The 26,114-nt window shown below is 48.1% G+C and overlaps 2 protein-coding genes and 1 long non-coding RNA gene across 4 annotated transcripts; 1 reads left to right on the plus strand and 2 right to left on the minus strand.

Annotated features, from left to right (window-relative positions):
• Positions 1–1,699: 1,699 nt before the first annotated feature.
• LOC135905471 (juvenile hormone acid O-methyltransferase-like) lies at positions 1,700–7,945 on the minus strand. Of its 2 annotated transcripts, XM_065436427.2 has the most exons (4): positions 7,506–7,945; positions 5,361–7,285; positions 4,707–4,854; positions 1,700–2,401 (listed from the first exon to the last, which is right to left on the minus strand). In XM_065436427.2, the coding sequence occupies exons 2-4, from the start codon at positions 6,276–6,278 to the stop codon at positions 2,217–2,219; spliced, it is 1,251 nt and encodes a 416-aa protein (XP_065292499.2). In that variant the 5' UTR covers positions 6,279–7,285; positions 7,506–7,945; the 3' UTR covers positions 1,700–2,216. The 2 variants fall into 2 exon arrangements, with proteins under 2 accessions (XP_065292499.2, XP_070387999.1); XM_070531898.1 differs by lacking the exon at positions 7,506–7,945 and having other exon boundaries at positions 5,361–7,455.
• Positions 7,946–11,895: 3,950 nt separating this feature from the next.
• LOC139057644 (uncharacterized) lies at positions 11,896–14,110 on the plus strand. Its single transcript, XR_011512958.1, has 2 exons — positions 11,896–12,612; positions 14,004–14,110. It is a non-coding gene; the product is annotated as an uncharacterized lncRNA (long non-coding RNA).
• Positions 14,111–19,611: 5,501 nt separating this feature from the next.
• LOC135905489 (thialysine N-epsilon-acetyltransferase-like) lies at positions 19,612–25,994 on the minus strand. Its single transcript, XM_065436445.2, has 5 exons — positions 25,763–25,994; positions 23,090–23,138; positions 22,873–22,941; positions 22,237–22,424; positions 19,612–20,214 (listed from the first exon to the last, which is right to left on the minus strand). The coding sequence occupies exons 1-5, from the start codon at positions 25,835–25,837 to the stop codon at positions 19,996–19,998; spliced, it is 600 nt and encodes a 199-aa protein (XP_065292517.2). The 5' UTR covers positions 25,838–25,994; the 3' UTR covers positions 19,612–19,995.
• Between the last annotated feature and the right edge of the window lie 120 nt (positions 25,995–26,114).

Genomic DNA, 26,114 nt, shown 5'->3' on the forward strand with positions numbered 1-26,114 from the left:
CAATGGTTGTCTGGTCAGGGAGCGTAGAGAAGCCTCCTCATGCATGATTATTGCATTTGATCAGCTTTTCTGTACAAGCAACGTGGTCTAGTGTGCATGCAACTAGTGCTGTAGCCTCCTCCTTCTTTGTTCAGTTCCTGTGCAATGCTGTACAGTAATATGGAGTTTTGCACACTATTGTATAATTATGAGTAAGGGCACTTGCACAGGTGGTGTTTAAAGTGTAACGTAAGACAGCTGGTCAAGCTTTGGTGGAAGGTTGGTCTGAAAGAGACTGCTCTTGTGCAAGCGAGAGCCCCACACGATGGAAAGAATTGCTCTTAGTAATTTTTAGGTACACTGTCGAAGTGCTGATGGATAAAAGCAACATATGATGGGGAAAATACAATTGCACTTCGTATTAGCCGAATACATTTATAAAAATAACACGCACTCACAAGCATCTACCATTTGAGACATCGTTAAAACAGCTTTATGTCGGGCTGGAAAAGTGGCAACTCGAGAGAAGCTTCTGTCTTCACTGCTGCAGCCATTTAAAAGTTATGTTGCCAAGTTGACCAAAGCACAAATTTTGAGTCTTTATTGACGTGCTAGGAGCACTGGAGGCTGGTTACGACGAAATCCATAAGTTGAAGTTCTGTCGTTAGAGTGTCATTTGTTGGGGACTATAGTACATGCAGTACCAATGCACAAGCATGTGGTACACAACCCGACTGTTGCGCAACATGGAATTTCAGCAGTGCAGTTTCCCCCATTCATATGTAGCAGTGCTCCAAGGTAGATGTATTCCTTAGTCTCTGTTCATTGCAGATACTAGCTTGCAGACACTTGGGGAAAGCTTATCTCACTTCCTTATCACAGCGTGGAGAAAGAAGCTGACATTGTTTTGGAGACAGTTTGCTGAGGGCTGTACACTGTTTTCGCACAGCATATGGTTTGCATAGATAGTTTGCACAGATAGTTGCACAGATAGTTTCCATAGAACTGCAGGTGAGTACATGCATGCAGCCATACATTGTCTTGTTCTCAACTTCCGCATTTCTGTTGGGAATAAGTGGACAGAGACTGCACAGATTTTGTACAACATTATAGTAACTGCGATGATTTCAATGCAAATTTATGAACACTCTGACACATCCGACTGCAGTTGTAACAAGATTTAGGCCTGTTCGGTTAAAATTTAAATTGCAGGTCACTTCCAATTTTCACAAATAGTTCTGCATTGGCTGCATCCAATTTGCTTACTTTCTGCTTCCCAGGCAGCCCAAACAAACATTTCCTTGGCAATAGTTGCAGCACACTAATTTCAAGACTTTAAAACATCACCGTTAAATGTGTTACAGGCCAAATTATACTGATGCACAGCTTTCCTCTCATAGAGACATGCGAGTCTGCAAAGTGCTCAGGTATGCTCATTTTGTTGAAACAGTTCAGGAGTGTCTGAAACAATGCATTAGGGACAACTTAATTCCCCAAAATTATGCACACAATATTTTGTAGCCGATAGTGTCAATCTAAAAAACACCTACCAGATTGCATTACTGCTGATGTAGAGAAGGATTTCCGTAGTTCACTATAGTTCCTCACAAGAGGATCAAATGTTGATTGAATTCGCTAGGTTATTGGCAAAGCCCAGTGTATGGTTTCACACCAATTTTGCACTGAGAGATAGCTATGCAACATCACAGTGCCAGGTGACCCTGGTTTTGATTCTTTATTTGCACGAGACTGGCAGAGAAAATAAACGAGTGTGGTCATAGTGAAGAAGCACATACCTGGTCCATATGGAAGTAAAATATTCACCATAGCACATCGCAGTCATAGTATGTGGTATGCGACAAATCTGGCATGTGACGCTTTTGAATGCATGCATAACGACTCCTGCTTTGGTTTACTGAAATGGCGAGTACAGAACTAATTCCCCGATGAAAGGTGGTATATAAGAGACCACACAAGTACATGCTTGGTCAAAGTAGCTGGGATAAAAGGGGAACTTGAGATAACGTCATGGATTCATCCCTGAGTAATTCTTTCGATGGTACACTGTCATGAAACAACAGGTAAAGCATGTCACTTAACTACAATGGGCCACGTGTGCATATTTGACCTGTTGTACACCAACATCAATTTGGTGATAAGCGAACAAAAATGTGCCCTAGTGACGCGAGGGTGGTAAAGCCACACCCTCGCGAATTCAAGCAGCCTTGCACTGTCGTTCAGTTTGTGGGATGGCAGACGGTGGATCGAGAGGCGTGCACGACGTACACGTCGAACTCTGCACTGAACCCAGCAGGACCCTTGTGGCAACGGCGCAACATCTCAGCCGACATAGCCTTGTTCAGCTCCTCCTTCTCGCGGTCAGGCACGCCGTCCGCCACAGGCAGCAAGGCCAAAATGGAACCTGCGCAAAAGCAAGACGATCAGTGAATGTTAAAAGATTAACATCGCAGGGAGCACAGTTTTTTTTTTTTTTTTCACACTACGGAGTGAAGTCGTGTACCTCTGCAATAATAGTCATCAATTTTCATTACACTTCATTTATTTAACGCACTTTGCTACCGAAATAGCCTGCTGCCGTTACAAGAGGTTTTATTAGCCAAAGCAGACACAAAGAAAGTCACCGTTTCACCCGAAAGGCGAAGCATTGATTGCGATGGCAAATTCGTGAACAGCTATACAAATTAAGGATAGTAGTTTTATCGGCCGCATAAACTTGTAAGCATAGGCATACTAACTAAATTAACAAGCATGCTGTCAAAACGTGGGAGTGAGGAAGCACAGCAGCAGCAGCAGCAGCAGCAAGCAAATAGACCTTTGCACTGCGTCTCGCACCGATGCGAGTTAAGCTGCGACAACACAGTGCACGGCGGACTCTGTCCCAGTCGCAGATAGCTTTCAAGATACAGTGACCCGGGTGGGCGGCCACGCCCGGCCACCTGGGATTGAACCCTTGAGTTCAGCAGCGCAGCACCATAGCCACTGGGCTACCGTGGTAGGTCATAGAGGGCAATTTGTCGGTTAGACTATTCCGTGCTATGCGATACAATGTAACATAGCTCATGCAATAGAACCCCCGGCTGTCGTGTCGGTCTGTACTCCCATCAGATATGAAAAAGTTGCTGTGGTTGAACGCAGCTAAACTAAGTTTGTAGAGCGATAGCACGATTTTGCCTGCTTTGGGAAAGGACACAGACACTGCTCAGCGCCATCAGCAACTACTGCATCTACAACTACACCACAAGACAACGCATAGACGCTGTTTGGCACGGCAGCAGTAGTGAGCGAATTGACCTTCATGCTGCGCCTTGCTTCAACATGAACTAAGCGTGGAAGCACAGCGCATATGTAGCTACCAGCACTTGGCGCACTTTGTGCACATCGCAGATTGCTTTCAACATATGGGCACTATTGCGACACCTGTTTCTCGAACCTCGACCGGCATTACTATGGGGCAGCGTGGTGTTGTCGGCGGGCTACAGCCGTCTGGTAGACCATGGCACCCAGGCAGGGACAAGATGATTTCTAGTGCAAAACTTGCACTGTTTTTTTCAATCGTTGGTGAAGGATAAGAAGAAGAGACTGAATGAATTGAAAAAGTACATTGCGGGGCCCCTTAAATAGACCCACTAAAATTGTAGGCGAGATCTTGTTCAGATCAACGTCACATGACATGCACTGAGTCCCTTCGCTGCTTGGTGGCTGCTCCCACTTTCCTAGGTGACGTTGCACTTGCTTGCCTCCACTGGCCGGGGATTGTAGGCGTCTGATCCTTTCTTCTAGGCGATGTTGGTTCATGGAGAGGGTCTACCCTAGAGTCGAACAGTTCGCAGAAAGAGTCTTGGTTGCACACACACAAAGGGGCCTGTAAACACTGCGGGGCGCCCGCCAGACCGGCAATCACTCGAGACCGGCAATCCTCCATTTCGGTTGAGCAGGGTCTTTCGAGCATCCTTTTTGCCTGGGGTGTTACCCGCCAACCGTAACAGCACCCACCCGGCGCACACAGAAGCAGCAGCAGCAGCAGCAGCAGCTAGTAGTGGCAGGCTAAGTCCCAGTTTGACCTTGGCTGAGCTTGAAGGTCAGATTTATGAAACTAGGCATTTTTGGGGTTTGTACCTGGAGTAGTAGGCGCTATCGCTCTAAAACTAGGAGAGCTGCAGTACATGTGTCAATGCCACAGCAGGTGACGCATGCGTCAGAGATTCCACAAATACAACCGAAATATATGTGCTGTGCGGAAGAGCCTTACATTTTGCCGAACCTTGCGGTGATCCCAGTGATTGGATGTGAGCACATACGTCTAGAGGAAGTGCTACTGTACTTTGTTGCAAATTAGTTGCTTCGCACTGAGCAAGTAATATACTGTGCAAAATGCATGAGTGTTGGAAAGAGGAGAGATGACCTGGAGTCTCGTGCAACGTATTTCACGAGACTCCAGGTTGGTTTTGCACGCTTCTTTTCCATGCGGTGCATGTGATAAGTGTGCCTGTAAATTGGCTTGCTGGCGTTTCGGGCAATAAACGTTGGCAGTCCGCGCTCTGACATATCGCCATTTCCATCCTTTTGTACGTTTCGTGCAGTAAGGTTTCAGTATAAAGGAGCTGCAGTTACGCTTTCCCTTCCAGACTTTCTTAGTAGAACGAACTGCAAAAGCATGACCGTATCAGCATGGGGTGGGCAGTATTTGGTAGAATAAATATACATACCCGCAAGGTGCTGTTCGCTAGGGAACGTCCACACATTCCGGAGCACTTCACAGGTGTGTGGCTTCAGTGCGGATGCAGCCAGAATATTTTCCAGATAAGACAACCGGTCATCTGCGTCTTGGCTAGGCGGTATGAAGTCTTCAACGTTCTGGAAATGAGAGTAACCGATGTTCACACAGTTCATCCGCAAAGTGAAGAAATTATCAGGAAACTAGCTTTTGCTTCAATTATGTTACAATAACTGAGCATATTAGAAATTACATTGATTAACTGCAGTAATCTAGAAACCTAGGTTAACAAAAATAAGTACCACTATACTTTCATGCGATGCTGCGGCCAACATACAATGACATCATGCTCAACAGGACAACTACATAACTGCTAGGCACCTTTAAATGCTGCACTACAGCGGCATCCCTAAGCTATAAGCAATGTGAGCATACTGTCGTGGTAGCTGTCCACAGTTTCAGAGAGTCAGAAGTACCTCAAAATGAGTGTACCACATGACCCAACAGTAAGCTAGCTGTTCGCACTACGAATGGCCTGCGAACTCGCGACACTGTTCTCGGGGCAGTGTCCTCGGGCAGAAGAGTAGGGTTTCGGTAAAATTCCTGGCAACGATTCCGACGCGTCCGTCAAACTGCATGCGCTCACCGACATCAGACTCCTCCAACGGTCCATGCGGGCAAAGTCCCTCCAGAGCGTGTGGACGGGCGTGCGCGCGCAGAACTGGAGCAGGCACTCGCCCTCGGGCCTCATCAGGTTGCGGACGTTGCGCAGCGCGCCCACCTGGTCGCGGATCCAGTGTAGGCAGAAGAAGGAGTAGACGCGGTGGAAGGTGCCGTACCTCTCCACGAACGGAGACACGTCACGGGAAAGGTCCAGCACGTCGTACGTGATGCGCGGATGCGCGAAGTAGCGCTCCGCGTACGCGATCATGGCGCTCGACACGTCGGTACCCACGATGCGCCAGCAAGGAGAGCTGCGAGGCAGCAGCACGTCGCGCGTGAAGTCGCCCACGGCGCAGCCGACGTCCAGGAACTGTTGGTCCTCGCTGGGCGCGCGCCGGAACGCCGTGTTGAGCAGGTCGAGCACGAGCAGGTTGTCGCGCTTCTGGAACGTGTTGGACGAGACGTACAGGTGCGGCGCCAGCGCCGGAGAGGCGAAGCTCTCCGGCGGTGCGCCGTCCGACTGAGTGGACATGTATCGCGCGGGCCCTCTCGGAGGTAGGGCGACCTTGGCGCAAGTCTTCGTGAAGTCGTGTAGGTTCTGGGTCGTCCTCCACAAATGAGGCCTGTCTTCGTGGCGCCCTGCAGATGCGCACGAAGCTTGAAGAAACTTTTCTCTTGCTGGCGCGTTTAAGAGCAGACCGGTCGAGTTCGACAGCCGACGCAGACCCTGGTGTGGCGGAATACGCTGCTCATTGGCAGCTCGTGGGGAAGCGAATGGGTAAGGCTTCTTCGGTGTGTAGCATCGAAGAAATCGCATTGCATCCAACCGGCCGCTCGGACACCGATGCAGCGCCAGAGAAAGCGACTTCTTGGTTGCTCCAGCTCGAAGCAAACGGGACATTGCGCGAGAGTGCAACGAAGGCCGCGACGATTCACTATGGACCGCAGGAGAAGCTCCTCGTACCGCGACTGCGACTCCTGGGTGAGGTTTACATTGTCGAGGAAGCGATGGAGATTGACGGACAGTCGTTTCGCCCAGGCGAATATAGTAACGGTGCCATTTTTCAATGCCCGTGGTAACGTGCAGCCCGCGGAGGAAACGGCGTGCGTCTCTGAAGTCCCGATGTTTTCCTGAAGCTCCCCCGTGGTGCGCGTTGAGGATGTGGTACCCGTTTGCGCACGGCCTAAGTAAATATAGGAGGGTCACGCGACTGAAACAGATAGGTTAGGTTTGCAGACGCGCACAACTTGCAAAAGCATCGCGAGACAGCTGAATTAAAAATGCGGAATCGTGGCCGACGCGAGCGATGCGTTTGGTTGATCTGCGCGACGCGTATCCGCAGTATCGCCATACGCTTGGTCGTTTATCGAACCGTCGCGATTGTGGGTACCGATACAGTTAATCGCAACGTTTCGAGAAAACCGTGCACGCGTCACTTGCCCGTTGTATGGAAGACAGTTTGCTAGTTGATGAACCACATCGAGCGCCTTCAACGTTCGCCACAGGGACAACGCCTCGTGTGGCGCCTCCATACCCTCGAGGGCTCGGGCATGGGCCAGCGTGCCACCGAATTCAGCGCACTCGTCGCGTCGACGCCGCAACTCCTGCCCCTGCCGGTCTCGCCGCACGCCTCCGCGCTACTCGATGTCAACACCACGGTGCCAGGCGGCAAATCCAAGCGTCGAACAGCTGTTTGTGCTATGCAGCAGGAAACGGCCGCGCTTCTGCACGAGCGCTTGGAGGGCCGGCTGCTTGTTTACACCGATCGCTCAGTGGCGAGTGATGGTTCCGGTGCGGCAGCGTGCACGGCGCCGGATATTTGTGCTACACGGCAGTGCTGCCTTCGTGTTGTGTCGTCGTCGACGGTGGCCGAGCTTGCTGCGATCGACCTAGCAGCTGATCTCCTCCTTCAACAGTGAATAGAATAGAATAGAATAGCTTTATTTCCATCTACTTGATGGAGGAGGCTGCAAGTAAAAGCTGCTCCAGTAGGCAGCTTGACGAGGCCCGCAGCCCCCTCTACAGAATATTCGGCAACAGCATACATGCAAGCACAAGTGCAGTGTTGTTTCCGCCGCGATCCTTTCGGACTCGCGCGCGGCACTGTGTATGCTGGCGAAGGATTACCTGGGACCTCCGTTGGTGCAGCGCGTCGGCTCAAAGCTCCGCCATCTCGTCAGCCAGGGCTGCGATTTGGCGTTGCAGTGAGTTCCGGCACACATTGGCCTGCAAGGGAACGAAGCCGCCGACGCTCTCGCAAAGCAGGCGCATTCCTGTCGCTTCCCCCTCGCCACCTCGGTCAGCGGCCTCTCTGTCCAGCTCGGGCCTGACAACCCAGCGCAGCCTGGTACAGCAGGCAAGGGCAGCAGCACAGGCCACAGGGGCTCTGAAATGAGTTCTCCATCCGCCGCCCAAGTCTTCGACAACTACTTCTTTCACTTCGAAATAAATGTTTCTACTACTACTACTCGACGTGGCGAAAACAACTTTTCTACGCTCGCTCCGCGCGCAGCACCCGGACCAGCGCGTCGCCGCAGGTGCGTCCCTTCGACTCCTCCCCCGCGTGGGCTTCTCTCGGGCGGACCTCTCCTTCCTGATTCGCATGCGCGTCGGCTGCTACAAGACGGCTGCGAGAACGCACAGGCTTCAGGGAATTGGCCGCCCCGCATGCAGCAACTGTGGCGATTTGGAGACGCTCGACCACTTGTTACTTTACTGCCCTGCCTTTGGTGTGGAGCGCACGGACTTGTGTACAGTGTATCGACGACTGGGACTGACTTGCGATACGGCGACCGCGCTGCTATTCCCTGCAGCCCACTCGTCCATACGCTCTTTCGGCAGTGCTATATTACTGCAATGCGACGCACTTGAGAGCGCGGCTCTGAGACCCGCACTCGCATTCTCATCATTCTTTTTTTTTTTTTGCCCTTGCCACGTTCCTCCCGTCTTTCTCTCCTTCCTCTTTTTCTCCACATTCCCCCTTCCCCGTGCAGTGCTGTTGAGGTGTCCTCATGTGAGAAACAGTTACGGCACGGCACTCATCTCTTCCGTCTCCTTTTCGAAAATCACTTCACACACAAGATAGTTTGCGCCGCGCGCGACCAAATTTGTTGAGAGAGAGGTCCTCGCTTCTGCACGACGATATTGCCCCTGCACACTCTGCATTGATCATCCGTGAGTTTTTGGCATGCAATTTCGTCACTGTGTTGCAGCAACCTCCCTACTTGCCGGATCTAGTCAAGTAATTGATTAATCAATCAGCCAATCTTATTGATACATAGGAGGGTAATTACAGCATATAAATGTATATAGACGAGGGCCCTACGAGTTTTTTTTTTTTTCTTTGAGGCAGGGCGTTGGGAACCTCAAGCCTCTGGAAACGCTGCCAGTCGAAATTACACGAGAAGGGCACCCCATTCCGAGGGTGAAATCCATCAAAATTTTAGGACTTTAATTAACGCCAAAGGCTGTAATGCAGAAGCTCTAAACAAGCTAGGTGCAGGCGAAAAAATATACTAAGACTCATCAATATAGAATCGCAAGCAAGAGAGGCGGGGGGAGACTCAAGGAGAACAACTTACTCAGGGTCTTCCAAGCTTTCTTCGTCAGTCATATTACTTACACGGCACCGTACCTCAATTGGAGCAAAATCGAAAAGAACAAACTCGACACGCTCATCAGGTCCGGCGTCAAAAGAATAATCGGTATTCCACAATCCGCTAGCACGGTAAAACTACTTGAACTCGGAATTCCCAGTACCACAGACGAATTAATTGAAGCACAGTTTATTGCACAGATCTCCAGGCTTTCGTCAACTAAGCCGGGGATTAAGATTCTTGATGAAGCTGGTATACTCCCTATACAGGCACCGCTCGACAGACACCCCCTGTCCAAATCAGCCAGGCATGGTATAAAGGTTGAGCCCGTGCCGAGGAACATCCGCCCAATATATAACGAAGGTCGCAGAAGAGCGCGGGCTAGAACCACCCCTCGACAAATCGATCCTTACGGGGCAGATGCATTCTTCGTCGACGCCGCCAAATATGGCAACGAATACAGGTTTGCAATCACGGCGGTTGACGCTCGCGGAACGCTTATCAGCGCCGCGTCAATCTACACTAAACACGCGAACGAGGCAGAGGAAACCGCGATAGCCTTGGCTCTTCAAGCCGCAAAAGGCCCGACGACCATTTTCTCCGACTCGCGCACGGCGGTCAGGGCCTTCTCGTCCGCTCTAGTTTCTAAACACGCAGCCGGCATCGTCAACAGATCATTTCTTATTACTACGGGAGAAGAAACTGGAGGTCATACCGTAGCGTGGTTCCCGGCCAGTGGCGTAGCTAAGTCGTCTGGCACTCAGGGCCCGTAGCTTTTCTGTCCCCCCCTCCCCTCCCTCCCGTGTGCAGTCGAGGAAAACGAGGATATCGACAATTTTCGGGTGTCTTCAGACGTATATGACACCCCCTCCCCCCTCCCCCCTACTGGCCCCGTGCACCCGGGGCCCACGACCCCCCGGCGCCCCCCCCCTCCCCCTGCTACGCCACTGTTCCCGGCCCACGTGAACGATGTAACTAACCAAACGAATTGCAACCCTAACGAGCGGACCAACTGCCTGGCGCGTGAATTCACGAACCGCGCCCGAGCTAACAGTCTGGCTCTCCCACAGGATTGCCCCCTTCAAAGATCATCTTACCATCTTTCATGAAATTACGTCGCATTATTGACACAACAGGAGGAAATTCCCTCGCCCCAGCCCGAAACTGAACAGGGCTCGGGCCGTTACTTTCAGGCTCCTACAGACGAGTTCCTACCTCACCCCCAGAGCGCTTAGTTGGATGGACTCCAACTTCCAGCAGTCATGCTCCAAATGCGGTCACGCATGCTGCTCCTTCGACCACATGCTCTGGCTGTGCCCGTACAACGTGGGCTCCGACCTTCAATACAATGGATGGAAACAACATTATTTTGGAAACTTTATTTCCTTCAATACAAGTCCAAGTGGGACGCCTTGCTGAAGAGCTCGGATTTCACGAACCAACTATACAGGCCGTCCAGAGGGCCCGCGACGTCGCGGAGAGTCGCCACCTCCTGTCCCGTCGTGGGCGGAGCCGCCAACTTGATTGGGGAGCCTTCGGTTCCCCCCAATCAAGTTCCTCAGCACACTCTAATAAAGTTCTTGTCACTGTCACTGTACTCCAAATGCAAATCGGTATACCGGGACCGGCAATTCGGGTTTGTGACGACGATTAGTTTAGGCAGGCATCGCTGCAGAAGCGCTTAACAGAAGAGGACTTTCAAGGGTGCTTCCACCAATGGAGCCTGGAAGAGGAGTTTGAACGGGTGTATTGTGTCTAATGTGGAATATTTTGAAGGCAGTGTTGTCTCAAAACATGGCTCATACCCACAGGCGGGATTAGCCACACTATAGGTTGATTGAAAAGAGCATCTTATAAAATGTCAAAAGGGGTGAAGGTAAACATTCAAAACGATCCATTAGGCATCTAAAGGCTAATAGAAATTTCTGGAGGGCCTATGCATGAATTTGGGATAAAATAGAGGAGTGTCCCACAGGCGGTATCCTAGCAGCGAAGCCTTCCGGACGCTTCTATTAACTTGTGTATAGCAGTAATCATTGACCCATGGCTTGCGCTTAATTGGCAGGCACCAAAGGGCAAAATGTTTGGTGTAGTAAGCGCTAATCACAGCTTACTAGTTGGCGATATGAGGAACATACTACTGTGGAGGAAGGAGAACTGGTGGCAGGAAAGAATTAAAGAAATGGTCCATAGTTTGCGGTTCATTGCAGAAAGAGCAGAGGTTATTTGTGGACAAACCAGACCTATGAAGGTAAAAATTTAGGCGGGGAACTCTACAACAGAAGCTTGATAACCCACATGAAAATGGGCTCTGAATTTCCAGCTGGAAATGGTCTTTCCAGCCAGGTTTCCAACTGGAATTAGCCCTTCCAGCTGGAAATTTTCCAGAGCCAGCTGGAAATAGCTGGAAATGGCACTTTCCAGCTGGAAGTGGAATCCACCTCAGCTGGTCTTCCAGCTGGAAGCAGCACTTCCAGCTGGAAGTTTTCCAGCTCCAGCTGGAAACAACTGGATACAGCATTTTCCAGCTGGAAACAGAGCTTCCAGCTGGAAACAACTGGGTAGAGCATTTTCCAGCTGGAAGTAGAATCTACCGACTGGAAAGTGGGTGCTTCCCACTTGCATTAAGACATTTTTTATATCTGCAACATGCCCATATTTAGTCCTAGGTGGTGTTTGTATCGGAACGAAAGCTTTACTCTTGCAGCGGCAAAAGTTTTGTTTTTCTTCGTTTGTGTTGTGACAGCAATTGTAATTAATTGCATGAACTGCATGGAAATGCTCATCACTCAGGGTACCTTTGATCGCGATCGGGCTTGATCGGGATAGATTGCAATCGAAAGTGCCCTGTGTGATCGAGTTGCCAAAAAAAAAAACGTATTACCAGGAAAACCGCCACTTTTATTTGTCTACTTGTAGTAGACAAAAGCGACGCGCTCCTGATCGACACTGTTATCTTGCTACACTGTTGACGTCGTCTAGCGAGGAGCTTGCCCGATTGGTCATGATGAGCCGTTGCACAAATGGCTAGTGTTTACAGCATAGCAATTCCTTCCCTGGCTACCAAAAAAAGAGCCCTAACATGTGGCACCTTCAGCAGTTATCAGGCTGCAGTGACCGCTGCTCCTATCTTCTTCTGCGCAACGCCGCTACAATCGCCGCCATTTTGTTGAATGCTTAGTAGCTTTAGTCTCGTATCTTGTCTTGATGTGCTCGTTTGACACTAATAATAAAATAATAGGCTGGTATTGCAATATTAGTAGTTCGCAGAGAAGCTCGGATTTTTATGTGAAGCAAACAGCAGCATTACAGATGCAGGCCGAATATATAAAATATGACGACGCCACAGTGCCCCCAGTTTCGTACAGCACATGGCGGCAACTGTCACATAGCCGGGCAGTAAGACAACGTGAGACTCTCGGGTGTGCGTAAGTGATTGATGAACAAGTTTTTATGAGGAAGCTGCATGATCTTGCACATGAAGTAATTCTTTTTAAACAGTTTCTTCTCTGGACGGCGTTACAAGTACAGGCAAGCGGGTGTCAACGGTTTCTATTGCTGTAATATGTGGTGTTGTGGATTCACCAGTGCGGATCGAACAGCACCGTTTTCTCCAGCCCTGATTCTACCATATCGAGGTAATTATTTCACTTGTTTATGTTTTGAACGTAATTAATCTTCATTTTTATCCTGAAAGTTGGCACGCTCGAGCATGATATCATAGGTCCGTGCTGTACGTGATGTTCGTATGCAAAGTGATCATTTTTGTTTTACGGAATTTGTAGAATTCACCTGTGGCAGATAGCATAATTAATGTCGCTGAGCTGAATTATTCGAAGAGGTACGCGATTATTAGCACGCAAAATCGCAACAAATCTTCAGCGAATTATCAAAAATTGACAAATAACCTTCTTAACTAATTACCTTGCTGCATACATTGGAATTAACGAGTTGTAGCCTGTGAGTTTGCAAAATGCATCCACTTTAAATGAATTTCCAGAATTGCGCCAGTTTCGAGATATTATTTTCCAAAGTGTGAGACGAAATAAATAGGCGTTCCAGTTACTTTTGTGCTCCAATGCATAAAAGAGTTTTGATAAAAAAGTAAGTAAATCAACAGTGCACATTTACGGCGAATTTGACGACGGATATTTCCAACTGGTGTCATTCTGGAAGTTAAGTCCAAGTGGATACGCCTGGCAATCTCATCGGCTACAATTTGTAGATTGCTATATGTGCCGTAATGTAATAAATTAGGAAGTTGTTTCATTTTTTTACAATTAGCTGAATATGTGTTTCGATTTTTTGTGCAAGTAATCTCCACCTCTCTGGAGGGTCCAGCTCAAGGACTAGAATTATGGTATCTTCAACAGGCGATTTTTAAAAATTGTATAAAAACTAAAAATTATCATCCTGTATATGCGAAGTGCTTGCCAGTTTGCTTAAGCCCCCTTTGTCTCCAATAGTCCGCTTGGAAATAGTGCCATGCAATGTTTGTGCACAATGTTGCGCATACACCTATGAAATACTAGTGTGTATGTGTCAATCTGTGCAGCACAATAAGCACATTTATGGCGTGCTTTCTCTGCAAGTGCGTGTTTGCAAAGAGGCATTTAAATTGGTGCAAAACGACGATAACATAAAAAGACTATCCCTCAAGCTCCTGCGTTATTCAGAAGATAAATGCTTCTTGGGAGGCTGTTGAGTTACATCACACGCCTAGTTCAAAATACAAGTGAGCTCATTTGAACTCCATTTAGACTAAAGCAACAGTCAACGGTGCTAAGCAATTTAAGAATCACTGCATCGCTTCTGCAGCTCAGGTTGAGAGCCTTGCGAGAGCTCAGGTTGAGGCCTTGCACCACATAAACTGTAGAAGGGGCTGTGATGAAGGTACACTATGGTACTGTCCAAAAGCTGTTGATACAATCCATCTGATTTTGGTAAAGGTCACTGTTTACTAGAACTGAGTGGATTAAAGTCATGGTTGTATTAAATTTCACTCACTGTGTTTGAATATGTCTTTCAGATGGTGTACAAGGAGATGCGCAAGTGTATTCCACATCTTCAGGGAGATGCAAGATATGCTTCCGCGATCCTTGCTGCAGGTGTTCAAATAAATGATTTAAAGTTTCAGCACTGTGCTGCGTTGGCTGTGTGTATTTTGACTGGACCGGCTGGTCCTGCGGCCAATCACATTAGCAACTAACTGTGACTTGCGACAGCGAGCTAAGATCCATGCGAGCTCTGGCCAGTTAGTATCCTGCTTGATGCGAACTTACACCCTGGGATTTCACTTGGGCATGACTCAACACCAAAGCGGCTGGTCAATGGTTTAAAGCTGGAAATGTAGCAGGAACATTTTCTGGCTCCAGCTGGAACCACTGAGCCTTCCAGCTGGTAGATTCTTCCATTTCCAGCTGGAATGTCTACTGGTCGCAGCTGGGAATACAGCAGATTCTAGCTGGAAATTATGTGGTTTCCAGATAGAATCTGCACGCTTTCCAGCTGGAAATTATGTGGTTTCCAGCTGGAAATCATATGGTTTCTAGCTGGAATCTGCATGCTTTCCAGCTGGGAATAAAATCCTTTCCAGCTGGGAATAAAATTCTTTCCAGCTGGAAATTGCATCGCTTCCAGCTGGAATTTTCCCAGCTGGGAAACATTTCCGGTTTCATAATCCAGCTGGGAATGGAAATGATTTTCACCTGGGAAGTTCACTTCGCATTGTCGTGAAAGGCATTTGGTCGTGCTCCACCGGAAATTGAGATGTCGAAAATCATCTGCGGAAAGTAGGGATCATTTATAACAATTTAGAAATAAAAGACGTTTAAATCTAGCTCCTGTTATAAAAGCGCGATCAGGAACAATATTTAAGACTGGGTCATTTAGTGACGATGATGCGAGCGTCAGCTGATTCATTTAAAAAGATTCCACTGTGACCGGGGACCCAGACAAAGCGGAAATCAGACAAATTGTCCGGGGCAAGAGTCGAAAGTATACTCGGCAGGTGTGACGGACTGTCAGAAGTTAAATGTCTACATACCGAAAGCGCATCAGTAACAACTATTACTTTAGATTTCTGTAGACCCAATTTTCTGATGGCCAGAATAATTGCCAGAAATTCTACAAGAAATATAAGGGTATAATCAGCAAGACGGAGAGCAAAAGACAAGCTGATTTGAAAAGGTACCAACTCCGGCCTTCTCTGAATTTTGTGTTGCATCCGTAGCAATAACCAAGCGAGACGGAAATTGCGCACGGGCACATTTGGAGGGCCTTCCAGTCGACGGCCTTCGAAGCGCCACAACTCTATCGACTCAAAGGAGTTGTGGCATTGCTACACGGCACTTTTCAACGGCCGTTGAGTGGTTCAGGCGCGTCGCAAAATTGTGTGGTGCTGCGGATCTTTATTCTCGTTTTCATGTCACGAAAAGTTAAACAACATTAAAATCACTATAATTTCTTTTATGTTTGTTTATACATTAAAAAAGGGCACATGGAGTAGTGGGAGCGTGTACTAGGCAACATGGAGGAAGGAATGAACACGAGCACGTCGCTGTTCTCGATAGTATGTGCAGTTCGCACATATCAAGTGGCAAAAATACTTTATTGAATAATTAATAACACATATAAAGTATTTTTAGAGCATTTTGGTTTGATTAGTTTTTTTTTTTTCTAACCGTGAGTACGAGCGCACTGTGAACGAGAGGGCACGTTCGCGCTGTTTCCGCTTCCTTGCTCAAAGGCCATCGAGATTTCGATATAGTTGTAGGGTGCTCGATCCGTTGACTCGATAGACTGTTGACTCGGCGGCCCTCTAAACCGCCCGTGTAGCAGCTCGAACTTGACCTTTGAGTTAACTGACTATCGGTTGGAAAGCCTTCCAAACGTCCGTGTGACACGGGTATGATATGATCTCGAAGGAGACCTTCAAGTACGCGCACTGGAAAAAGTGTTGCGTCTTTTAGAAAAATATAATCAAGAGTCAATTTCAGCTTTAACGAATTAGTTTTGGGAGAAATCAGGCATGGTAGCCGAACATTATTTTGATAACAGCGTCTGAACAAAAACAACTTGTAGTTGTCAATAACGCCGCCAACGTGTTCTGAAAGAATGAATCGCGAGGATTGATGAAAACGGATTGCAAAAGGGAAAGGGATGCATCGTAAAAGCTTCAGAAAAGTAAGGACAGTAAGTTGCTTAAATCTGGACTCAAGCGGAAGAATTGCAGCCTCCAGAAAAAGCACATCGTTAGCCGCAAAACTTGGCAGCCCAAGACAAAGACGCAGCGCTTGCCTTTCTATTAATATTAAAGGTCTTAGCTTGTATGCTGTACACGCATCCTGAAAGAAAGAACACAGCCGAATTCCAGAACGGGCCGGACGTAAAATTTATAAATCATTAACAACATAGCCCTACGCATAGCCGTCTTTTTATTACTGAAACGGCGCAACAATCCCATTGTGCGTTCTCATTTACTAGCATTTGTTTCGATTTGCTGCTGCCAGTTTAGCGTGTCATCGTATATGTTATACCGAAGTACTTCAAAGCTGCAACTTGCGGTATCGGCTCACTTCGACAATGAAGATAAATGAAAACGGGATTTGACGAGCATTTCTTGATGTTAAGGGAAAAAAATGTCTGTGGCTTAGGTAAGGTTAAGCCCAGGATGCGAAGCATACTAGCCTTTATTTTAGTTGTTGAACCACTGTTTAGTTTGGTGAACTGCTGTTGCTTGGCTATATTTGGTTCGGCTAGACGAAGAAACAACTCATGCGTTACTCTGCTTAGCCTTGGACGCTCCGCATTGGACGCGGTGAGCGTCGAGCAACGCAGCGTTCGGCGCGGCAACGAGATGTGCGCCTGAGCAAGCGACGCACGCCTGAGCCTTAGAAACAGCTCGTTTCTAAGGCAACACCGCATTCACTAGAGGCGCTTTTGTACCGCTTTGAAGCATCGTACTCGTGGCTCAGTGGTAGCGTCTCTGTCTCACACTCCGGAGACCCTGGTTCGATTCCCACCCAAGCCCATCTTGCAAGAGTCGAGCCAAAGCCACTTCTCCTCTGTCGTGACGTCACGGTGTCACGTGGTTTCAAGGCGACACCGCCGCGCCTGAGGAGCTGGGTTGAGCCCTCGTAATATGCTTCGCATAAAAGACAGTCCGTCCGGCCAGGACTCGGGTGCAGACAAATACGATTGCAAAATTTGCTGTGACGTATTGATATCCTGTGATGAGGAGAAAAATGTAATGTCGTCATCATAGAGATAGAGTTGCACATTGTGCTGGACTGGGACAGAAGATAACAAAATCATTAAACATAAGCGCAGAGAGAGCTGATCCCTGTGGTGCGCCTCTGGTCTGTTCTTCTTTGCCCGATGTAACCCCATCCTTGAAAGAAAAATATTGTCTATCAGAAAGGAACTCTGCTATCCAGGCCACTATGTAGTCTGTAGCAGCACAGCTCGCCAATCTGGAAATTGATATTCCACGCTCGACAGTTCCACAACAGCGGCGATAGGGATAATCGCTGAGGGCTCCCGTCGCCTGCCTTGAAACGAGCCCCAAGTGTGGGCGGAACATCTGATGTTCCTGCGAGTCGAATGCGGCTTCCTAAATCAACGTGAGCTGACCTTGTGGAACATTGAGGCCTAAATATTATTCGTCTCGAGCACAGAATATCTTGGGGAAGAAGTGAATTCACTGAGCGGGACATGAATTGCTTCTTCTATTATTTTGTCTATAGATTCGATGCAAGGGCAATTGGCCGAATGTTGTCCAAGGCATATCCGAGGTTTTGACTTGTAAGTAAAAGCACAATTTTTGCAATTTTCTAAGAGCCCGGGATCCATGCATATTGAAGTGAACAAAACACTATATTGAAAAGCTCATTAGGGAGAGTTAAATGACAGTCCAATCATAGCTGCTGTGATATGGTCTGGTCCAGGAGCCGATTGATGTGCAGTTAAGATGATATCGGATAATTTCTTAATGGTTACTTCTGCAAACTCATATGTCGAACTAATACACCTCCGAGGTCAAGGACACTGCGAAGAAAAGCGTTTTTCTAACCATTTTGCGTGAACATATAGTGAATTCACAGTTTCCTCGGGAGATAGAACAGCGCAATGCGACCATACTGACTGTCGGAGAGATTTATTTCTTCGTAAAAACCTAAAAAAGTGCCGATCTTCTTTCTGGCTTTGACAAAGATGGCCGCATTTCTCATCGCCTTTACTGGCGTTGTTTTTTCCTGTGTTTCCACACATCCATTGCCTTCGTTTGTCCATATACCAAGGTATTTGTATTCTTTTACGCGAGGTATTTCCTGGCCCTGTATCGTCAGTGTCTGTTCGCTGTTTTCATTGAATACCATAACACCTGATTTTTTAACGCCGAATTTCAGACCTAACTTGTCGCCTTCCTGCCCACAGATATTAGCCAGACGCATATCACTTTGCTTGTTAGCTAGCAACACAATGTCGTCCGCATGGAGCAAACCTGGAAGCTGCTGCTCTACTACTGTACCCGCCTGTTTGTATGAGAGTTTGAGAGATTAAACCCGATATTACTTTCTTCTAACGCCTTTTCCATCCTCACCATGTACATTATAAACAGCAGTGGGGATCAAGGGCGCCCCTGCTTCAGTCCCTTGTTGATATCAATGGCGCGCCGCCGAAAGCGCCATCTCGTTTCTCTAGAACAAACTGCTCCGCGAGAAGGGTCAATACTGAGTTTCAGTTTCGCATTTGCAACACGTGCCCTAAAATGAATTATTTAAATCTAATTATGAATGTTTTAACTACCTGGACATTGCGACTTTCTGTGCAAGTAATATTCATCTCTACGGGTAATCCACCTGAACAATCGCGTTATATGCGCCATGCTATTAAAAACAAATCTGCCCTGGGAAAAATTAACATCCTGTAACGTCATTGTATAATAATAATAATTATAAAGCCGATGATCACAAAAAAGGTAGTAAAAGGAGGACTGGATTCTCATTCGCTATTTCTGCGCCTAAAGTTAAGCGTATCCAAATTTTAAAGGGACACTAAAATAAAAGATTCGGTCGAATTGTATCCAATGATTATTCGTCTAGAAGTCCATCATCGTTTTCTGTGACCAGAATGTCACAGTGTTGCGTATGAAGTTTCCGCCCAAGGTCCCGTTGGAGCTTTGGACCACCCGCGCGAGTTCACGTAATTTCCACGTGACCGGACGAGTACACGTAAACTCCACGTGACCTCTCTCTATGGCGCCCTCTGCGGTTCTCTCTACATCAGTCAGTGCTGACTTGACAGGAGAGGTATCATAGTCCACAACAGGTGACGCCACTCAATTTACCATTTTCGTCATTTTCTAACTTACAAAAGCTCTGTTCCCGCTACGAATGACAAATTTGTTATTACAGAAGCCTAATATTTCAGTCTAGCTCGACTTAACATTTTCCTTTAGTGTCTCTTTATGTAGTGACCGGTGGTTCCCTGTGGAAGGATTTATGTCGCTGACAGCACTTAAGCCAAGTCCCAAGCAAAAATGGCGTGGTACTTTTTTTTCTTATAAAATTAAGCAAATATGGCAGGCTGCAGCTACAAAAGGTGTATAAAATGATCTACCAGCGCTAGCCCTTGAGTTCGTCACTTGTCACATCATCACCCATTTATTTGTTCACAAATACCAGTAATATATTTGCACCGCTATTTAAAAACGAACCGTCTCGGTTGTATGTCGGCCAAAATGTGCAAACGTATTTGTTTGACTTCGTTTCGACTTTTCCAAGCCGCGCTCGTGCCGTTATCAAATTTCGACATCAAATACGAATCGGGGAACAAGGGGCCGGTCGATGTTGTGCAGCTATTCGAAAGTCTTCGACGGCTTTGTATCGGCAGCCTGCAGACAACCGCCACCCCGTTGAGCATGCAGTGCGTGCGGAGGCGAACTTGCTCAGGCTCGCGCTTTCCCCGGACCGCGCCACACCAGGGCCAAGCGTGCCGGGCGGAAGAGGCGCGCACTTCGGTCACGAAGGCTTTTCCTCCGTGCTGGCGCCGGTCTTGAGCGGCGTCCACGGCTGCTCCATGGTGAGCAGGGCGACGGCGCGCCCGTCCATCTCGAAGAGGTGCCACCCTTTCTTCCGCTCCTGGTCCATGCCGCCGTGCCTACGCATCAGGTTGATGAAGGCGTCACTCTTGGTCAGCGCGTGACAGGTGAGCTCGTTGCACTTGTTTTGAGCCGCTTCCTGCGCAATGAGAAGACGACGGCGACATGAACTCGGGGCGTTTCGGAACCGGGAGCCCACAGGTTTTATTTCACTGGAGAAAAGGGGCAGGGGGCACTGCATGCCTCCACATGCATGAAGCCTGACCACTCTTACGGTTGGCATGTAACACCCCGGTAAAAAAGAACGCTCGATGGACCCTGCTCAACCGGAACGAAGGATGAATTCCCAATTTGCCATGGTTGTCTCGAGTGGATTACCGGTCTGGCAGGTGCCCTCCAGTGCTTACAGGCCCCTTCATGTGTGTGCATGCCTAAGCGGAACGAAGGATGGATGCCTAATTTGCTGTGGTTGTATCGAGGGGTTGCCGTTCTTGCTGGCGCCCCACAGTGTTCACAGGCCCCGTTATGTGTGGGCGGGAGAAGCCTTTTCACAAACTGTGCGACTCAAAGAGGGAACCTTTCCGTGAACTGTCAAGCTCTACAGGAGAACTTCCGCGAACCAACGTCGCCTAGAAGAAAGGATCAAGCCGCCCAACCCGAAACTACTGGCTCACCGGAAGTAAGAGCAGCTGCAAGGCCACGACGAGGATTTACAACGTCACCTGCGGAGGCGGGCCCGTGCAGGTTCACGGAAAGTGGAAGCCGCCCATCCACAACAAGACTCAGTGCCTGTCACGTGATGTTGACGTGAACAAGATCCCGCCTACGATTTTAGTGAGCCTACCTAAAAGGGTTCCGCAATGTACTTTTAGACTTCATTCTCTTCTTCCCATCTTTCACCAACCATTGAATAAACCGTACGAGTTTCACACTAGAAATCGTCTCGTCCCTGCCTGATCACCATGGTCTTCCGGATGCCTGCAGCCTGCCGACAACGCCACGCCACCCAATAGTAACGCCGGTCGAGGTTGAAGAAACAGGCGTCGCAACAACTGATCGGCAGCGGTGGGATACGCTACCCTGGAGAACGCAACATCACCCTCTAATATAGCAAATTAAGTCCTGCCTTCACAATAAAAAGGCTTGTGTAGGTGAAATGGACCCCGGTTTCTGCCCCCACACTCGGAAAGCACTCATGGAGCCCCTGCATCGATAGAGATGCGAACGATCTCGTCATGTGGTGACTAAAACAGCTTTGCGCTTCACTGTAAAATAATTTACACCCTTAAAAGTGAAAGAAGGGTGTTATATAAATCACACCCTTAGGATGTGAGTTATATAAATGACACCCTAAAAGTGTGAGTTATAGACACATTTACACCCTTTATCACTTCTAAGCGTGCAAATTATTTTGCAGTGTGGTGGCCACGCAAATCTGAGTTTCTATAAGTAATCGCACCGGCGCATTTCCATGACGTGTTGAAATCCAGCGGTGTGCATACATTGCGAGCCAGTCAAATATACAACGAGTTTAGAGACGTGCGGTGAGAGAAACGGCTCGAATGATTATTTTCCCACATACGCACACTCGAGGTGTGGGCTTCCCTTGAATAGAACATTCTGACATGTGCGCTCAAGGCACACTTTCGCTGAAGGCATGCATATCTGTATGTAACGCGTTTACTCAAGGCAAACTTGGACCGGTATAGCGTAAAATTATTCCAATCTGTTTTTATTACAAATCGGCCCTCCCTGATAGCTCAAAATGGCTCGGGCTCTGCCCATATGGCCGTGGCGCACTCCCATATAGGCAGAGCCCGAGCCATTTCGATCTGTCGGGGAGGGATAATGGCCGAATCGGAATGAAAACAGATTGGAATAGTTTTACGTTATACCGGCTTTGTATCATGCCATATCCAGAGCTTCAATCGATGTACACGATAACACAAACCACGTCTTCTTGGGTGGATGCACGCCTGCATTGAAGACAATTTTGTCCAGTGCGTCTATTCAAGGTAATCGTGTCAGGTCCGCTCAAGGTATACGCTTACATTGAAAGCAGTATACCGTGCTCACTAAATAAGGTAAGCCTTCCTATTACTATCGCAGTGCATTTATCTTGAAGACCAGACCACGTATATTTGTGGCGATAGAGGCTGACCTTGAAGATGGCCCGGAGGAGCGCCGAGCCGACACCTTTGCCTCGGTACGCGGATGCCACGTGCAAGCCATCGAGGACCATGCTGCGGCCTCCCCAGGTGCTGAAGACGAGGCTGTACAGCGCGCAGCCAATCAGCGGAGGCGACGGAAACAGGCTGGCGCACAGCGGAGGGCATGGCACGCCGATGCCTGCGTGCAAACGTCGAAGGGCAATGTGGATGACCCTGGCACCGTGAGGAAGCTTAAAGCATTCACAATAAAACCGGGTTAGTTTATGAACACCACGGGATGTGCTGCTGGAGCCAAGCAACGGAATTGAGGACCTAGTACACTGTGCCCCGTACAAGGTCCTATAGTTCCTTTCGAACTAATAAATGTCATGTCCGCTTTCAGTCCCTCGGACGATGTGTTCTGGTATACCTCGCGTCTAGCGGTGAAATGAAATCGCCTTCAAGAACACGTAAGAACTCTTTGAAGTTTCATGCATGCTTTCTCAAGGTCTGTCATAACTTTCCCGTTCGCCATTCAATTTGTGGCGATCGTACACCCCGGAGACGACAGCAGCTGTGGGCTCACCTTCGCATAATCAGCCTGTTATGCTCGTTACCAACTAGCTCAACTTTCTGCCTTGACTTACCTCCACTACTGTCCTCGGCCACCAAGATATTCACTAGAGGCCAGTCTCCGAAGGCATTTTCCTTGAGATCTGCGAAGTTGTGCATTGATCAAGAGCAAGAAGGGCGTACTGCGCTGCGTTAGCATGCAGTCTTTCCTTGGAGTTTAACCAAGTCAGTATAGTCTGAAGCACAGAACTACTTTATTGCGTAACTCGAGGGAGCATTGCTCGTTCTCACCTCCCATTGCGGTTGTATCGTCGGTGAAGTCGAATTCCTGAGCGCCTTTCTGAAAAGTGTACAAATAAAGTAATGTGCCTCGCTATCACCCGTGTCAACTTATACTCGGATGAATGCCCACCCGCCTGTCTCGTTCGTATCACTTTTACCTAACAGCAGTCACTTTTCTCCTAAGCACAAGGTGTGTATTTGATTGTGCGTAGTCAAATATGCAGGCGGAATACAAAAAAAAAAGAAAGGAAGGAAGGAAAGAAAGGAAACCCGGCTATGCGCTGGGCTTTCGACTCAAGGAACATCAAGTTGCAAAAATAAACCAGACATTTAGTTTCTCTTAGCGAATGCCCAGATTCGTAGATTCGTAGATCGATAATTCGGTCTGACAATGACTCGGCAAATCTAATTATGTCGTGCGACGTAGTGACCGATTAGTCAGTGAATTAGCCTAGTATATATTGACACGTTGACTTGTTTATGTTTTTCGTGTGAGCGCTTTTCATCGCGTCTAATAAATGTTATCGCTCAGCGCCCGCGTGTATCAGAAGTTTCTCGAATGTCATCAATGGTTTTGTTGTCACCGAAGCTTGTGTAATCTGATTGCACATGCGATGCGAATTGTGTAGAACTTTCTGGAAGACATGAGGGCGCCACCGATTACTCTGTAATCTTCGATGACTCGGGTATAAAAGCCGACTCGCTTGACGGGCAGATGAGATTTTCGACGATTTCCGACTGTGTTCGCCGCTGTCGCTGTTCCTTGAGTGCAACCTGTTTTTGAGGGCACATGTTCGCCCAATAAAACGCTAGTTTCGTCACTCACAGTTTTGCTTCTTCCTTCACCGTCACTACCACGTGGCAATATTAATAATAATAATAATATTTGGGGTTTTACGTGCCAAAACCACTTTCTGATTATGAGGCACGCCGTAGTGGAGGACTCCGGAAATTTTGACCACCTGGGGTTCTTTAACGTGCACCTAAATCTAAGCACACGGGTGTTTTCGCATTTCGCCCCCATCGAAATGCGGCCGCCATGGCCGGGATTCGATCCCGCGACCTCGTGCTCAGCAGCCCAACACCATAGCCACTGAGCAACCACGGCGGGTCACGTGGCAATATTGACGTGTGTCGTAATGGCACAATGACGTAGCACGACGTGGGTTAACTTAAGCTGTCGAAAGCTTCGGTGTGTGTTAATGACATTGGGTAAATGAGACTCCTTGTCGCTTTGAAAGTTATCACGGTTTCTTGTTTGTTTTCATTATATCTTTTTCCCCTGGAGTCGCGTGATAAGTACACGCCCGTCGCTGTAAAACTGCGTTGCTTGTACTTTGTACAGCGCAAAAATAGGAAGCACGCAGAATACACACTGCGTAGGCGAGAACAAACGTGTTATCACGTCGTGATGCCTGTTTCCCGACAAACGTAGCCTTTCTTCTGCACGAAATTTTTGTATGCAAGAAGAATCGTTGTAAAGCTACAATACAATGCATGGCACAGCAGGAACAGAACGTGGTATGTCGTAAAACGACTGACATGTGAACATGCTGAACTTGCTGGCAGCGTCGCGAGGGCGGGGTCCTAAGCGAACGTTTAGCCGGCAAAACGCATTAGCGACGTCCCGAATGTTTTACTTCATTTCAGTTGGGCAGCAACTCATATCTGTCGTCTTAATATGCTTCTTTATGTCGGCATATGTACTTCGTGGCTTTAAGCTTAATATTATTGTTCCGGTTGCCTTCCGTGTGACAGACTATATAGTATTTGTCTTCAAGGAAAAAAAAAAAACATCAGCGTTGTCTATTCTCTATAACCTGATCCCGTCCTGTTCTTGGGTTATTAAAGTCAAAATTCCCACAGTGTCTGTATCGCATATCTCAGTCATCTACACAAAATTGGTTCCGTGCATGTCACATCCGCAAATAAGGGCGCTTGAAAAAAAAAAAAAAAAGGAGGCTCACAGAAACACAATGGGAAAAATTGGAAAAATTGGAAAAACAAAATGGGAAAAATGGGAAAACACATGGGAAAACTTGTACAGGTGGTGCAACACAACACATCGGTCGCTCCAAAATGATGCAACACGATGGCATGAGAAAGCAGCAGAAACTGTTGAATGAGTTCGCTCAGCTTCCGCGTAAACGGCAGCGGTGTTTATGTCCTCAACACGTAGTCATCAGAGAAAGAGGCACAAAGCCTCGAGCGGCCAGTCGCGCGGTAATTTTGCGTGCATTTGCGGGCTTCTTTCACGCCCGAAAAAACACTTTTATCTAGCATGTATTGAGCAACAGAAAGCTGTATCGGAAGTTTTTTCAGTTTTCTCATCGACACTCTTCATCTAAGAACAATATTTGAGAAGTTGATTAATCAAGACTATATAATTAGGCAGAATGAAAAAATAATAATTCGAGTATCTCCAAGCGATGGCAAACACGCAAACAACGTTACCTTAGTTCTGTCCAGCTACGTGGCATTCGAATATTGTTAAACTCTGGATGAAGTTAGCTGGGACACCCCATGTAATCCTTCCGTCTACGTTCTATTCAGCCGGCGCCGCGGCGGAGGACGATCAGGGGCGAACAGTGGGGGAGTCTGGTTGTATTTTCTAGTTGGCTAACGTGGCCCACACCCTTCGCTGCGCATGCGTGCTGTCTGCGAGAGCCGCCTTGCACTTACCATCAGTCTCCTGAGGGCGTCGCAGTCCGTCGGCTTAGCCCTGCGTATGTGGACGCCTATCGTTGTGCTAGACATGCCGGAGGCGGCCGCAGAAGGCACTCTCCGTCGGCCTGTCGGGAATTTCGACGCGACTGAATTTCCCTGTGCTATCGCGGCTTCACATCGCCCTAACCTGCTCTGCGGCGTTCGCGCGATGGGAGCCTCTCGCGGCGAATGCACGAGTCGGTGCACACGCGGACCGAGAATGAGGAAGAAGAACTGTGACGTCGAAGCACGTTCACTGTGTCGTTTCCGAGGGTTCGTATCTGCAAGCGACTGATTGATTGAAAACTTTATTGTTCCACCGAGCTGG

This window comes from Dermacentor albipictus, chromosome 1, assembly GCF_038994185.2.
Source record: "Dermacentor albipictus isolate Rhodes 1998 colony chromosome 1, USDA_Dalb.pri_finalv2, whole genome shotgun sequence".
NCBI classification, from domain to species: Eukaryota; Metazoa; Arthropoda; class Arachnida; order Ixodida; family Ixodidae; genus Dermacentor; species Dermacentor albipictus.

Coding starts and splice junctions, on each gene's coding strand:
- LOC135905471 (XM_065436427.2), bottom strand. CDS start 6,278: ATGTCCCGTTTGCTTCGAGCTGGAGCAACCAAGAAGTCGCTTTCTCTG. Junction 4,855..5,360: donor GTTGGAGGAGTCTGATGTCG/GTGAGCGCATGC, acceptor TCTCATTTCCAG/AACGTTGAAGACTTCATACC. Junction 2,402..4,706: donor TAGCGAACAGCACCTTGCGG/GTATGTATATTT, acceptor GCTTTTGCGCAG/GTTCCATTTTGGCCTTGCTG.
- LOC135905489 (XM_065436445.2), bottom strand. CDS start 25,837: ATGTCTAGCACAACGATAGGCGTCCACATACGCAGGGCTAAGCCGACG. Junction 22,942..23,089: donor CGATACAACCGCAATGGGAG/GTGAGAACGAGC, acceptor ACAACTTCGCAG/ATCTCAAGGAAAATGCCTTC. Junction 20,215..22,236: donor TCCTCCGGGCCATCTTCAAG/GTCAGCCTCTAT, acceptor CTCATTGCGCAG/GAAGCGGCTCAAAACAAGTG.